Here is a 14,741-nt window from a genome sequence, read left to right as displayed (position 1 = left end):
CAAACTTATTCTGAAATCCAATCTTTTTAATTAATATTTTATAGAAAATAAAATGATCAAATATTAATATTTCTCCCTGCCTGTAAGTCACAATCTTCTTTGCCTGTGTCGTTGGTTTGTTTTTGTGTTCTAAAATGCAAATAAATAGTCTATAATTATTTAAAATAATAAATATTACTGTTCTTATTACAGTACTGTACTGTATTTATGAGGGTATTATGCATACAAATGTAATAAAAATGATATAAAACTACCTTTAGGTTGCATGTATAAGCTGTATTATGATGTAAATTTAGCCTGAATTATGTAAGGTATTGTTATTTACACTTGGTTCCATCCCCTCTCCAAACTGTCCACTTTTAAAAATGCAAATAATCCAAAATCAAAACTATTCCGAAATCAAAACCTTTTCCGGTCCCAAGCAGTTTGGATAAAGGGTTTTCTACCTTAACTCTTTTATATGGATAACAGAAAATCATGGAGGACAATGTCCCTTTAAAATCTTTTCTTAAAGGGACAATAAACCCAAAAGTTTTCTTTTATAATTCAAAAACAATTTTAAACAACATTCCAATTTATTTCTATTATCTATTTTGCTTTGTTCTTTAGGTATCCTTTGTGAAGATATAGAAATGCACATGGGTGAACCAATAAAACAAAGCATCTATATGCAGCCACCAATCAGCAGCTCCTGAACCTATTTAGATATACTTTTAAACAAACTATATCAAAAGAATGAAACAAATTAGATACTAGATGTATATTGGAAAACTTTTTAGAATTGCATGCTCTTTCTGAATCAAGAAAGAAAAAAAATTGGGTTTTATATCCCTTTAACATTTCCAGCTCATGTCTCCTTATTGACTCCAAAGAAAATAAAAAAAATATACAATACTAGTAAATAGAATATTAGAATCAAACACAAGGAAAGAGGCGCCGTATGTGTGAATCTGAAACAGCCAACATCAGATATAAAGCATGTGCAGGGTACTCACAATGTGGAAAGGCACTCCAATGTGCCTATAGGAGCAGGCTGGTATTCACAGCAAACCAGCTGGCTGAACCGGCAATCCGGGATACCCAAGGTAGAAGACTCTGTGTCTTATCGGACTGTATGTACTGGATCCAGCGATATGGGAACAGGAGCTAGGTGCAAACAAAGGCACACCACTGTGTGAATCTGTAGGGGTACACTGGTAAATATGCAATCTGTGCAGGGTACTCACATTCTGTGGCGGCACTCATTTGTGCCAATAGAGACAGGCTGGCTTTCTCAGCAACCCAGCTGGCTGTGTAGGATATGAAGCAGGATACTAGGCAGCATTCAAGATTAACAGGTAGCTCAGAAATGAACAATTGCAATGAGGATCTTATCATCGAGTAGCCGCTACTCGATGATAAGATCCTCATTGCAATTGTTCATTTCTGAGCTACCTGTTAATCTTGAATGCTGCCTAGTATCCTGCTTCATATCCTACACAGCCAGCTGGGTTGCTGAGAAAGCCAGCCTGTCTCTATTGGCACAAATGAGTGCCGCCACAGAATGTGAGTACCCTGCAAAGATTGCATATTTACCAGTGTACCCCTACAGATTCACACAGTGGTGTGCCTTTGTTTGCACCTAGCTCCTGTTCCCATATCGCTGGATCCAGTACATACAGTCCGATAAGACACAGAGTCTTCTACCTTGGGTATCCTGGATTGCCGGTTCAGCCAGCTGGTTTGCTGTGAATACCAGCCTGCTCCTATAGGCACATTGGAGTGCCTTTCCACATTGTGAGTACCCTGCACATGCTTTATATCTGATGTTGGCTGTTTCAGATTCACACATACGGCGCCTCTTTCCTTGTGTTTGATTCTAGATTCATTAACCTTTGGAGGGTGAAGGTAGAGTGCTGCCTCCAGTTCCATAGAAGACAGATACCTGTATCATATTGGGTCATCTTGGACTTTGTGTATTTGTCTTTCATCCATGATCTAGGACTGGGGTATATAATAGTGTGCATACACACACCAATATTGTATCTATGTTAGTACTCTGTTGATTGATGGTCTGAAACATTTATATATGGTCACGTGGGCCCACATATATATTGTATACCATTCTCAGTAGCGCCCCCTATTGGGTTATTCCCTTGGTCTAAATAGAATATTATAACTATATCACTATGCCTGTATCCATCTCTTTGTCTGTCACTCAGTGTCTATCTGTCGTCCTGTAACTCTCTGTCTGTCTATGTTTCTATATTTTTCTATCTAGCTATATATATCTGTTTCTCTATCTAGATCTGATAAATTGACTGCTTTTAAAAAGGTACCAATTAATGGCAGATCCTTAGCTACAAACTCCATTTTACATTCTATAGATAAGAGATGCACTACAGTAATATGCTGAACAAATATGTTTGAAATGAAAAAAATAGAAATATACATTATCAAGTAACATCAATTATGAGAAAGAACAAATGTATTAGCCCATGTCTACTGTAAAACTCCTAAAGAGTATATATTTGGGATTAAAAAAAGTTATTCTATTTTGTATTGATCACAATGATATAGTCTGCCTATCGTTTCAACTTGATAATGCATATTTACATATTCATTTAAATCCAACATAAAATTCAAAATAATATAATGGAATAAAAATCCATGGAAACTTAGTGTGAGTTCTTGCAATTACCTAAAACACTGGATCTTTGAGGGGGTAACCGTGGAGGAGGAGGTCTCGGAGGAACGTAAGATGCTGGCCGTGCTGGACTTTCTGAAACAGGACATCGCTTAATTGTTCCTTGGTTGTCTTCATCTGAAGCGCTAATATCCTGTGGTATGTATATAGATTTAGGCTGCAAGAAAACACCCACATTTATATTAAATATTTCATAAACATAATTGAAATATTGAGTATATAAATTCAGACTTGTTCTTATGGACCAAGCACCCCAGTCAAATGAATCTGGGGGTGATTTTCACTCGCCAACTGTAAGTTGCCAGAGAGGGTTTAAACCGCTGTTTCTTAAAGGAGCATGAAATCCAATTTTTTAGGATTTAGAAAGAGCATGCAATTTTAAACAACTTTCCAATTTACTTCCATTATCGAATTGGCTTCATTCTCTTGATATCCTGTGTTGAAAATAATATCTAAATAGGCTCAGTAGCTGATTGGTGGCTGCACATCGATAACTTGTGATTGGTTCACCCATGTGCAATGCTATTTATTAAACACAGGATATCTGGAGTATGAAGCAAATTAAATAATAGAAGTAAATTAGAATGTTGTTTAAAACTGTATTCTCTATCTGAATCATGATAAAAAAAATGGGTTTCATGTCCCTTAAAATATCAGTCGCAGGCACAAATGAGAGAGCCTGCAACTGATTGGCAAATTGATATATTTATCCCATTGTCATGGGTGTATAATAAGAAAAAGCATTTGTCTATCCTAAGAAATCCCGCTGGTGAGTTGCATTTTATAAATCTATTTTGGGGATTAAAATGTGGTATGAAAGAAGAGTGAAACTAATTGGTTCATCAAAAATGTATGATCATTAGTAGCTCTTTGTAATACATGTAAAACAAATGTGCAATGCTGCTATAATTATATTTTAAAACAACACAAAAAGCACATTGTGGTAAAATAGTCAAGTAACATGGTTTCATGCATTATAATGTAATTCTAAAGCTCAAAATAATGACAGGTAGGTGCATTAAAGGGATACTGTACTCTAAAAATGTCTGCCATAGAAAACTACACCACCTAAAAATGTTGTTTTCTCCATAAACAATGTAAAGAAAAAACTTTAAAATGTAATATGAAACTAATACAGTTGTATCAGTTGGGTAACAGCTAATAATGTTCAATGGATGTTCATTGGATGATATGTGCTTCTTACTAATGTTCACTGGCTGATAGGTACTTCCTGCTGAATCTCATGTGTCAATAGCTACTTCCTGCTAATACTCATTGAAGGGAAAGTGTACTCTAATACCTTCTCCCCTTGAATGTGTTCCCAAAGATCCATTTTACCTGCTGGAGTGCATTAAATGGGAGCTGCCAATCAATATATTAAAAACCGTAAGAGGGGGTGCAATGCACAAACTACATAGAAACTTCAGACGCAGTATGGGCACTGTAACAAAAGGCTTGTTGGGAAAAATATCATACAGCACAAGACAAACTCATTACACCTTACTTTGTTGACAAAGACAAAAAAAAAGAAAATAAAGAAATGGGTAAAAACCACCAAAGATCACCCAATTGTAAAACAGCCTCAGCTGTTTTCTGACATAATGCACATATTTGAAACTGCTTATTTTAAGGTAATCTTAATTTAGTTTGTACATTATTATTAATTGACTCAGACAGTATATTTTTGATTGACTCTGAACACGACAAAGGGCACCTTCACATCAATTCTTGCTCCAGGCAATGTCTTGTTTGGATCAAAGCCATTCCTATTTTTATTTTCCTCGTGCTAACAGAGCAGGTTAATAGAGGATTCTTCCCACACACAGTAAATAGTTAAGAAGTCTGACATAAATGCCTTAAAAAGGGAACATTAACATTGCTGGGTCTCAGAGCACTTTCCTTCCAGCTAATAACATTTTTATTCCTATTCTATTGCATTTGGACAAAAGTGCTATGTACAGGAGATTTGTTTCTGGTCTGCATGATGGAAGGCGCTGCGCATACAGCTGCAGGCAGCCCTCCCTATTATCTCTACCAGCCTGCTAATGTACATTTTTTTGCTTCATTTGACTTTAATTCATTAATCTAAGATTCAAATGTTTGGAGGTAAATAAAAGACAGAAAGAAAAGAGACAGGGCTCGCACGAACTGCTAGAAATGCTAGTTTTCTCCAAGGGACAGAAAGAAAGCAATCTGTAACTTCAGGCAGTTTTATTGCATTGAAATAGAAATCAGTTCAGAAGACTTTCAGTAGTGACTGGTTTGCAATTTAAAGGCACATAAAGCTACAATAAATGTATTAGTGCAGTTTTGCTTGCCTATCCCTATGTAACCCATACTTGGCACAGCCAATCTACTACTGGTCCTGAGATGAACATGGTCACTGAGCTAATCAAAGGTAGCATATGTGAGTAGGCAACAATCACAGGCCGTGGTCAGCTCTGGAGCTCTACAGGGTATGTATTGGCAATACAGTGTGCACTTCTGGATGGCAGTAGGTATTGACAGTGTGTTTTTCCAGTAACTAAAATAAAAAAGCGTTTCTTCTGTTAATACTACTGTTAGTGACCTCAGGCTACTAAACCGATCACTGTTTGCCTTTTTTGTACTACAAGTTGCATTTGAATGTTGGAGAAAAGGTTTTATTTTTAATGAACAAAAGAATCCGGTATCTGGTGCTCCTGTGTTTGTGGACATTCTTGTGTTAATATCCCATGAAGTTCAGAATTGTTACTTCTTGAAAACAATGCAAAAATCAGTATCTCCATCAATCTACCGATTTCATAATCCACACATTATACTTTATTACAAACAAAATGGTGTTTTTTCTTTGGGCTTAGCAATAACATAACAGATATAAGGACATGTATGTTGATGAATCTTTTACTAGTGTGTAGGGATACTAATAAGTGACGTGCAAATGAACCTGTTATGCTCCAAAACACAGAGATATACGTATGTCTTTTTAAGGGATTGGAACAGGCACATAATTATTGGTACTACGGTGATGTGTGTTTGTTGGACTAGAGATTTGACTAATTTTAATTAGTGTAAAAGTGCTTATTATAAATCTTTTAACTCTTATGGATTGAGTAGACAGTGTTTGTATCTGTTCGGTGACATTGCTCCCTAAAGGCATCCCGTTTGGCTGTGATAATGTTGGTATATTTTGTGCACGCATAAAATCATTGTTACATTAAAAAAAGAGTTGCAATGCATTTCTGCTTTTGAGCAGGGTACAGCCAATGAGCCAATCACAGATACAACCATGTAGCCTCCAATCTCTGTGTCCTGCTCAGGAGTAGCTCAATAGTTTTGATTAGAGCTGCAACAACTAATCGTCATAATCGATAATAATCGATTATAAAAATAGTTGTCAACGAATCTCATAATCGATTAGTTGGTTTGCAATTAGTTGGTCTGTGCACAACACCAGCTGCTTCACTCCAATGAACTCCTGCACATGGTATTGTGTTTTATGGTTATGTCCTTACCCTAAAGGATGTCTACAGACGTCTACTTTTCACTTTTTCAGGACAGTATATGTTTACAACTACCACTGGCTTATGTGCAACCCAGATATAATAGATTGATGGAAGTTATTTAAATTGATGTGAACTATTATCTGTTTGCACAATTATTAGCGTATTGCTTGCTATTGCTGATTATATGTACTGTATAAATAAATGTGTAAGGCTTTGTCCTGTTATTGATATATAGTCCTTAGCGATTTTGATTTGTTTTTTATATTTTTAAAAATCGTAATATGTACCAGATTTAACCTTTATAAGTATATAAATATCTGTTATTTTTAGAGTGGACTAGATATTTTCCCCTAACCTTATAGCTGGTTATTTACCATTGCATATAGATATTCAAGATATTTTTTATGTTAGAATGAAGTCAAGGGTTACTTTATTGAGAGGCCCCTTGCCAAGGTGAAAAACACTTTGCATTGGTGAAGAGCTAACAAAGATAAATATCCCACTTTGGTGAAATTGGCAAAACCCTACTTATACATCTCAAGCACCTCAACACCATCGGAGTGCTTCTTCTCTGCTGCAGGAAATATAGCTGCAAACAGAGAACCAGCCTTAGCCAGAAGCATGTGGACATGTTGAGATTTTTGCATTTCAATACAAAGAGTGAACAACAGAATGTTATTAACAGTGATAGTCTAACTCTTTCTAGTTGTACCTCTTTTCAAACAGTTTGCGGTTTTATTTTGTTTAATTATAAAACTGTGCTTCAACATTTGACAAACAGTTGTTTTAATGTAAAGTTTTAGTCTGAAGTTTATATTTGTAACACTCAGTATGTTGATTTTATTTAAAATATAGGAAACAATTATTATTATTTTTTTTTTATCCGATTAGTCGATTAATCTAAAAAATAATCGACCGATTAATCGATTATGAAAATAATTGTTAGTTGCAGCCCTAGTTTTGATTTTGCAGGAGTTTAATTATGTGTTTACCTCCCAAGGGACAATTGTGTATTAATAAAAACTCTTAATGAATTTATGCATCTTATTATTTTACTAACATATCCTTTAAAAGTCCTCTTCTTTAAACTAAACAATAAAGGTAACTGAGTGATGCTGTAAGATCCTATTCCAAAATGTGTTTAACCCCCCCCCCAAAACCCTGCACTCTATTCCCCTGAAAAACATGTGCTTTATAGATCAGGTGTTCTATAAAGTCATTGAGGCAAATGTATCCTGTGAGAATGTTACACTTCTGAGAGGGACACGCACAGTTAAAGTGTATTCAGTTGTGAATGAGCCTTTAATGTTAACATTTGTACATATAGATTAAGATTTAAGTGGGTCACTAAATCTATAATAACTGAAAAATAAACTATCCCAGAAGGCAAATGTTCACATTAAAATATATTGCTTACCTGGACAGCTAAGAGATGCTAAGAATATCTTATTTCTTTTTAATCCATAAACCTGTGGTTACTATTGATATTAAAAACTATACATAATATTTTGCTCTATTTGTGCCAGCTTACAGATCTCTGTTCTAATTTGTATTTCTGCATTCTACCCATCTTTAATTATCTATGCCTTATATTACAAAGAAAAATCCCAGGTTACCCATTGTCTATAAAGTGCCATTTCTATAGGTTGCACACAAAGATGAACAGAAAAAAAAAATGAAGAGAATGTGGCCTACAAATCATTGGTGCCAGCTAGAGTATTCACCATATTTTATGGCATATAAGAGCCATTGGAATATAAGATGTCATTTTTATAGAATAATGCTCTTCATAGATGTCACTGCAGATGTATTTTTAACATTTTATTTAACTTTTGATTATGCACAGATTATTTTAAATTATATACGAGCACTTAGAAAATAACTAGTTTTAAAAGTGAGTCAAACCACTATGTATAAGCCTGATCACAGTCAATTCATTTCCACCAAAGTACTTTTTAGAATTAAGTCCATGGCCAAATGTACAAGTTTGACAGAACTCTGGAAAGATTACTAAATAGATGATTTAGAAGAATGCAAACTTAACAAAAGATAAATAATACATTAGCAAGAGGAATCATGAAAAGAAGGACCGAGCCAATAGATCTGGTCTAGCTACTGACCATCTCTGCTTTGAGGTAGACAATAAGAATGTTATATATGGCCAACAATATGGTAGCCCATGGTTTACTGACTAATACTGATTAAATAATGATCACTCACCTTTGGTGGTAGAGGTGGCGGCACCTTAGGCTTTATAGTTGAACTAAAAACAAACACAAGTTACAAATTATAAACTTAAAATCACTGTCCTTTTACATTAGGTGTAACTAACAATTCTGACCGCCAAAAAAAAATAAATGTAAATAAACAACAGAAAATTGATCAAATCAAACCCCCTGAAGAATGCTTTAAATTAATACTAAAGGTATACAAGAAAAAATGAGGAATCCGCAGGCAGTTCAGATCAATAAACATCAGATCATACTAAGACAGTTATAGTCAAGGATAATGATTCTATAAGCAGATTTCTCTGTGGAGAAGGGTCAACTAGAGACATTTGCTCAGAGTGAGGCTACTCTCATTTAGATCTTATAAAACAACTCAGATTTGCCCTGCTTGTGCATTTTAGATCCTCTTTACAAGTTCCCCAATCATCACTGCTACCAAGGGAACATTAAAGGACATTTTATGTATTGATTACAGCGCTTACTAAAATCCTAAATGCATCTTTGTGTTTACTGATTTGTTAAGGACAAATTATAGTAGAACAATATATATATATAGCCTGCCTATTGATTTCTACAGATTTGTTCTGCATTCAGAAACAGTGTTTAAATATAACTAATGACCAAAGACAGACTCCAGTTAACATCAGTGAATACATGTATGAACTAGGCTAATAGCGACATTTCCTTCGTTAGTTTGTTTCGATTGCTCCAGGATGTATGGAAACAAACAAGATGTGTATCCTGCAATAAACCTGAAGGTCTATATGCGTAATACACAAAATACAGCTTCCAAGATAGATAGATTTCTTTCCTGTACATAAGTTATGTAGCCACCCCACAATGCTTATTGACTACATGTGCGACAGCTCAAATATATTGTGATTATGATAAAAGAAAAAAAAACAGCTATACAGAATCTTTAAAGGGACATTGGACCCTGTGAAACTCTAATCGCTCATTTATAACTGTCCCTAACAATCCTCAGCAGAGGAGATAACTGGCTTTTAAACCTAGGTAAATCTAGTTTATAAGATGGTGGAGCCATTACTAGTGAATACAACTTTACACTAGTCCAGGGGTCAGCAACCTTCGGCTCCCAGATGTTTTGGAACTACATTTCCCACGATGCTGAGAAACTCTTTAGGCTATCTGAGCATCATGGGAAATGTAGTTACAAAACATCTGGGACCCGAAGGTTGCTGACCCCTGCACTAGACTAACAGCATTTGAAAAAATATGTTAATATCATATTTTCTGGCTAATCTTGCATTCTAATGTCTTGCATTTTTAGGGTTCCCTTTTATATAAAATATCAAAACACATCCATAAATCTGTTCATCAATTAAAGTATTTATTTTTTTCTGGCAACCAAAATGAAACCATATTTTTTTTTTTTTTTTAACCAGATTGATTTTAAGAGCTTACCAATGATGATCTGCAATTAATTAAAATAATGTTATTAATTCATAACACTCAACATTTGTGGCTAGGTATTAGGGCTCAGGAGGTTGAGGGGGGCCGATGGTGGATAGTGGGCAGAATCAAGGGAGTGTCTACCAGTTGATTGGTGTATCTGGATAGTTTGTGGGCGCGTCTATGTGGTATATGGGTGGGGCTAAGGAAAAATCTGCAAATTGGGACACATGCCTGACTCGGAGGGACAGAGCTCAGAATTAGGGACTGTCACACTCAAATAGGGACAGCTTAGAAGTCTGTGTTATTAACATACCCAGATGTAATTTTACTGAGTTATACAGTATGATCACTAACAATGCAATCATCAAAATATACCTCACTAAACCTGTGTGTGTATATTACAATTTAAAGTAAATACCTAAATATTAAAATTACATTTTAAACTATATAAATAATACTTTCGCTAAAAATGTAAAGTGCCATGATATCATACACCTATCTTAGTAAGTAATATTCCCACAAATATCTATATGTGGTTAATCCTATCACTCCAGTGTTTCACCACCTGCCCAAAGTTCATAAATGTCTCTCCGATGTAAAGGGGCGCCCAATCGTTTCAGGCATTGGCTCCCTTTTGGAGCCATTGTCTGAATGGTTGGACGCCATCCTCCAACCAATTGTCCTTGACCTACATAGTTATATCAGGGACACGACACATGTATTGCAGCTCCTAGATGATTTCATATGGACCACAGACCATAGTTGGTTGGCGGTGGATGTGGTATCATTATACTCCAGTATTCCACAAGATTTGGGAGTAAAAGCCATTAAATATTTTCTGGAGCTGCACTACAACATGGAGGAATACCTAATGGATTACATACTTAGGGTTACTACCTTTTTGCTGCAGCACAACTACTTCCTTTTTGAGGGCACTTACTATCTGCAGAGACAGGGCACGGCAATGGGGGCAAAATTTGCCCCCTCCTATGCCAACATCTTCATGGGTTGGCTGGAAAGGTGCTTTGTCTATGCAGATAGTAATCCCTATAGGAGACATATCAGCCTGTATAGGCGCTTCATTGACGATTTGCTTCTGATATGGAAATCGAGTGAGGCAGAGGCAAGTGACTTTGTGCGCTACCTTAATGAAAGTGAAAATGGTGTGAATTTCACTTTTGAGTGGAATAAATCAACCATTAACTATCTGGATGTTACCCTTAGAGGGGTTGCTGACACAGGAAAGGTCATCACCCGCCTCTATAGGAAGCCTATTTCGGGTAACACACTCCTGCATAGCAGAAGTGCTCACCCGAGGCATGTTTTCCGAGGGATAGCCAAAGGTCAGCTATTGCGGACAAGACGTATCTGTAATACTGAGACAGACTTTGAGGAAGAGAGTACACACATGGTAAATCGATTGATAGAGAGAGGGTACCAGCCCAATATGGTGGAAAATGTGGCTAAGGAGGTGAGGAAAGTGGATAGACGTGATACCTTCAGAAGTAGACCAAACAAAAAGGGTGATAATAAAATCCTTTTTGTTACTCAATACTCTTCTGAATATAATGACATTTGTAATATCATAAGAAAATATTTCCCATTGTTATATGGGGATAAGGCCTTAAAAAAGACAGTGGAAAAGGGTTTCAATTGTGTTTACTCTAGGGGTCCAACTCTAGGTAACATTCTATCTCCATCCCTTTTACCCCAAAAGGAGACATCAGCCACATGGCTAGCTGTGAATGGTACATACAAATGTAGCAGTGCCAGATGTAAGGCGTGTGACTTTATAACAGAGGGAAAGAGATTTTACTCTTATGTAACCAATGATGCATTTGATACAAAAGGATGCATCAGGTGCTCAACCCAATTCGTCGTGTACCTCATTGAATGCACTCAACATCGCCGGCAATATGTAGGCATGACTACGAGAGATGTCCGTACGAGGATACGAGAACATCTAGGATATATCAAAAATGAAAAAACTTGTTCGGCTTTGGCAAAGCATTTCATTGAGGTACACGACGGAGATGTCAGTACATTTAATTGGAGGGCAATTGAACAGATTAAGCAACCCTCAAGAGGGGGTAATAAAGATGAGATTCTAGCCAGACAGGAAGCCTTCTGGATTTTCAAACTCCGTACACAGGTGCCAGAGGGCTTCAATTCTGAGTTTGATCTCATCAATCATTGGCATTAATGAATATTTTCCACTCTGACTTTATCTGATATTTATTTTTGAGCTTATTTTTGAGCTTATATATTAAGGGTCTTTTCAGAGGTCTGCTGAGAGTTCCATTATCACCTACACTGTTACCCTTTACATATTTATCCCATTGATTTGGACTGGTGCCCACTAGACCATATTTGTAACAACCATAATAGTTGTAATATTTGTAATACTGCCAATCTTCCACCGTGACTGATCTGGCAATAGTTTCTCTTGAAAACAAAACACACATATATATTGTTGCAATATTGTGATTGACAAGCTGGTTTCTGCTCTATAGATTCAAACCCACGGACTGGCTATATGTATAATATATATTACTATGGGCACTTTGAATGTGTTTAAACATACTCAATAGTAACATACATGTGTTTGAATATATTTTATGGCTATCATTATCAAATAGTTTTTTCCTTAATAATAGCTCTAATGGCAAATGAATTTGTTGGTGCTATCGATCACCACACATCTGTCCAAATATTTTAAGGTTTAAAGCAATATTTGTTTATCATGAGAATGGTCCTATTATTTTTGATGGCATTTACGTTTTCTAAACCAGGCGTAAAATTTAAAAATTTAAAATTTAAGATGGCCCTTACGAATTTAGTAACCATATATATATATATATATTTGTATATTGTTGGAAATATATTCATTAACAGCCTATTGAGTGTTGAATAATTAACCATTGCTATTTCTAACATGATTACACCTTAGCTCTTAATAAAAGGTTCTACAATCTATTAGTAAAGGTTTTCTCTGCTCATTGCATAGAGCTCTAACCTGCAGATCAGTTTTCAAGATTACTAGATCATTGCATTATATAAATTTATAAATTGTATTTTGTATTAAACAAGCGATTTAATTGAAGTTCTATAGCCATAGTTGGAATATTTTCATGTTAAATGCTGCATTTAGATGCAACAAGTAATTTACTAGTAAGAGGTTAATATGTAAGGGAGGGGTTGTAACCTCCCATTAACATTGACCAATCACTGTGTTAAGCAATCCCTTTAAATATGTTCACCTCTTAAGTGATTGCAGGTTTATGATTACGGCATTGCCGAAACTAGTCAACCACCTGCATTCCTTTTACCTGTTTGCTGTGATGTGAAGTATTGTTTTAAACAAGAAGAATAAAGAATTGGTTTTTATGCACACAAGGAACCGACTGCTGCCTCATCTTTTGCTATCTATTTACTTTGGGATGACAAGGAGTCCCTGTTCTTTGGCAGTTTGTCCCTTCGAAGATCCTCAAACTTCGGTTTTCACTGTGAAGTCAATACAGTGCAAGCACCGTGTTTCCTGGATGGTGATAGGCTGAAGGCGGCACACCCCCAACTACGCACAACCCCGATGACGTCACACACCAAGCTGCGGAGGCCCGACATTTGAAACTAGAAGCGGTACGGAGAGGAGTTAATTCCTATAGGTGAACCGGCGGCTTTAGCCGCAGATTGTCCCCATTTAGGATTATACCTCTGAGGAGTTCCCCACTAAGTTTCTTTTGGGCCGATAAGAAACCTCCTATGGCAGAAGGGTGAGTCTTTTACTTTCACCCTATTCCGCATCAGTGGATGCCTTGGAGGATTGAGGTTGTTGAAGCTTCCTTGGGGGGTGTGTATGTTAAGCCTATATGCCTGTTTTTCACGGAACATTGCCTTAAAGTGACATTTTAAACTGAAGTTCAGATTTCCACTAGAGTGTGTTTGTTTCGCCTGGGATAATTTTCTATTGTTGTAATATTCCCACTGTATCTTTGCAAACATTCGGCTAGATTACGAGTTTTGCGGGAAGGTGAAAAAGCAGAGTTAACAGGTCCTAACGCTGCTTTTTTACGCCCGCTGGTATTACGGAGTATTGCAGGTTTAGGGGCACCGCACACTTTTTTGGCCTTACCGCAAACCAACTTACGCAAATTGCGTATAGTCTTTTTTTCAATGGGACTTCCATAGCGCCGGTATTACGAGTTTGTCCTGGGAGGCCAAAAAGTGAGTGGTACACCCTATCCCGCAAGATTCCTAACGCATTTTAAAGTCAGTAGTTATGAGTTTTACGCTACAAAGCTGTAGCATAAAACTCATAACTAAAGTGCTAAAAGTACACTAACTCCTAAACCGAGGCTATTGGTAGTTTAGGTTAGGCTAGGGTTTTTTTTTATTTTGGGTGGGCTTTTTTTTATTTTGATAGGGCTATTAGATTAGGTATTAAGATCTTGTAATTTGTTTTTTATTTTCTGTAATTTAGTGGTTTTTTTTTTGTAATGTAGCTATTTGTATTTGATTTATTTAATCGTATTGTATTTCATTTAGGTAATTTATTTAATTGTAGTGTAGTGAAAGGTGTTAATGTAACTTAGGTTAGGTTTTATTTTACAGGTCAATTTGTATTTATTTTACTAGGTAGTTATTAAATAGTTAATAACTATTTAGTAACTATTCTACCTAGTTAAAATAAATACAAACTTGCCTGTAAAATAAAAATAAACCCTAAACTAGATACAATGTAACTATTAGTTATATTGTAGCTAGCTTAGGGTTTATTTTACATTAAAGGGCCATAATACCCAAATGTTTAAACACTTGAAAGTGATGCAGCATAGCTGTAAAAAGCTGATTAGAAAATATCACCTGAACATCTCTATGTAAAAAAGAAAGATATTTTACCTCAAAAGTTCCTCAGTAGCCACCTCC

General features: G+C 36.0%; 1 protein-coding gene across 3 annotated transcripts in view; it reads right to left on the bottom strand.

Annotated features, from left to right (window-relative positions):
- The window catches only part of MAP4K3 (mitogen-activated protein kinase kinase kinase kinase 3), a 788,683-nt gene that overhangs the window by 133,328 nt on the left and 640,614 nt on the right, over positions 1–14,741 (bottom strand). For all 3 annotated transcript variants that reach the window (XM_053711916.1, XM_053711915.1, XM_053711914.1), the window contains 2 exons: positions 8,392–8,434; positions 2,681–2,843 (listed from right to left, as the gene is read on the bottom strand). In XM_053711916.1, coding sequence (XP_053567891.1) covers positions 2,681–2,843; positions 8,392–8,434 — 206 coding nt within the window. The remainder of the gene's footprint in view (positions 1–2,680; positions 2,844–8,391; positions 8,435–14,741) is intronic.

This window comes from Bombina bombina, chromosome 4, assembly GCF_027579735.1.
Source record: "Bombina bombina isolate aBomBom1 chromosome 4, aBomBom1.pri, whole genome shotgun sequence".
Lineage (NCBI taxonomy): Eukaryota > Metazoa > Chordata > Amphibia > Anura > Bombinatoridae > Bombina > Bombina bombina.
The sequence above is the reverse complement of the archived record's forward strand: the minus strand, read 5'-3'. Positions and strand labels throughout refer to the sequence as shown.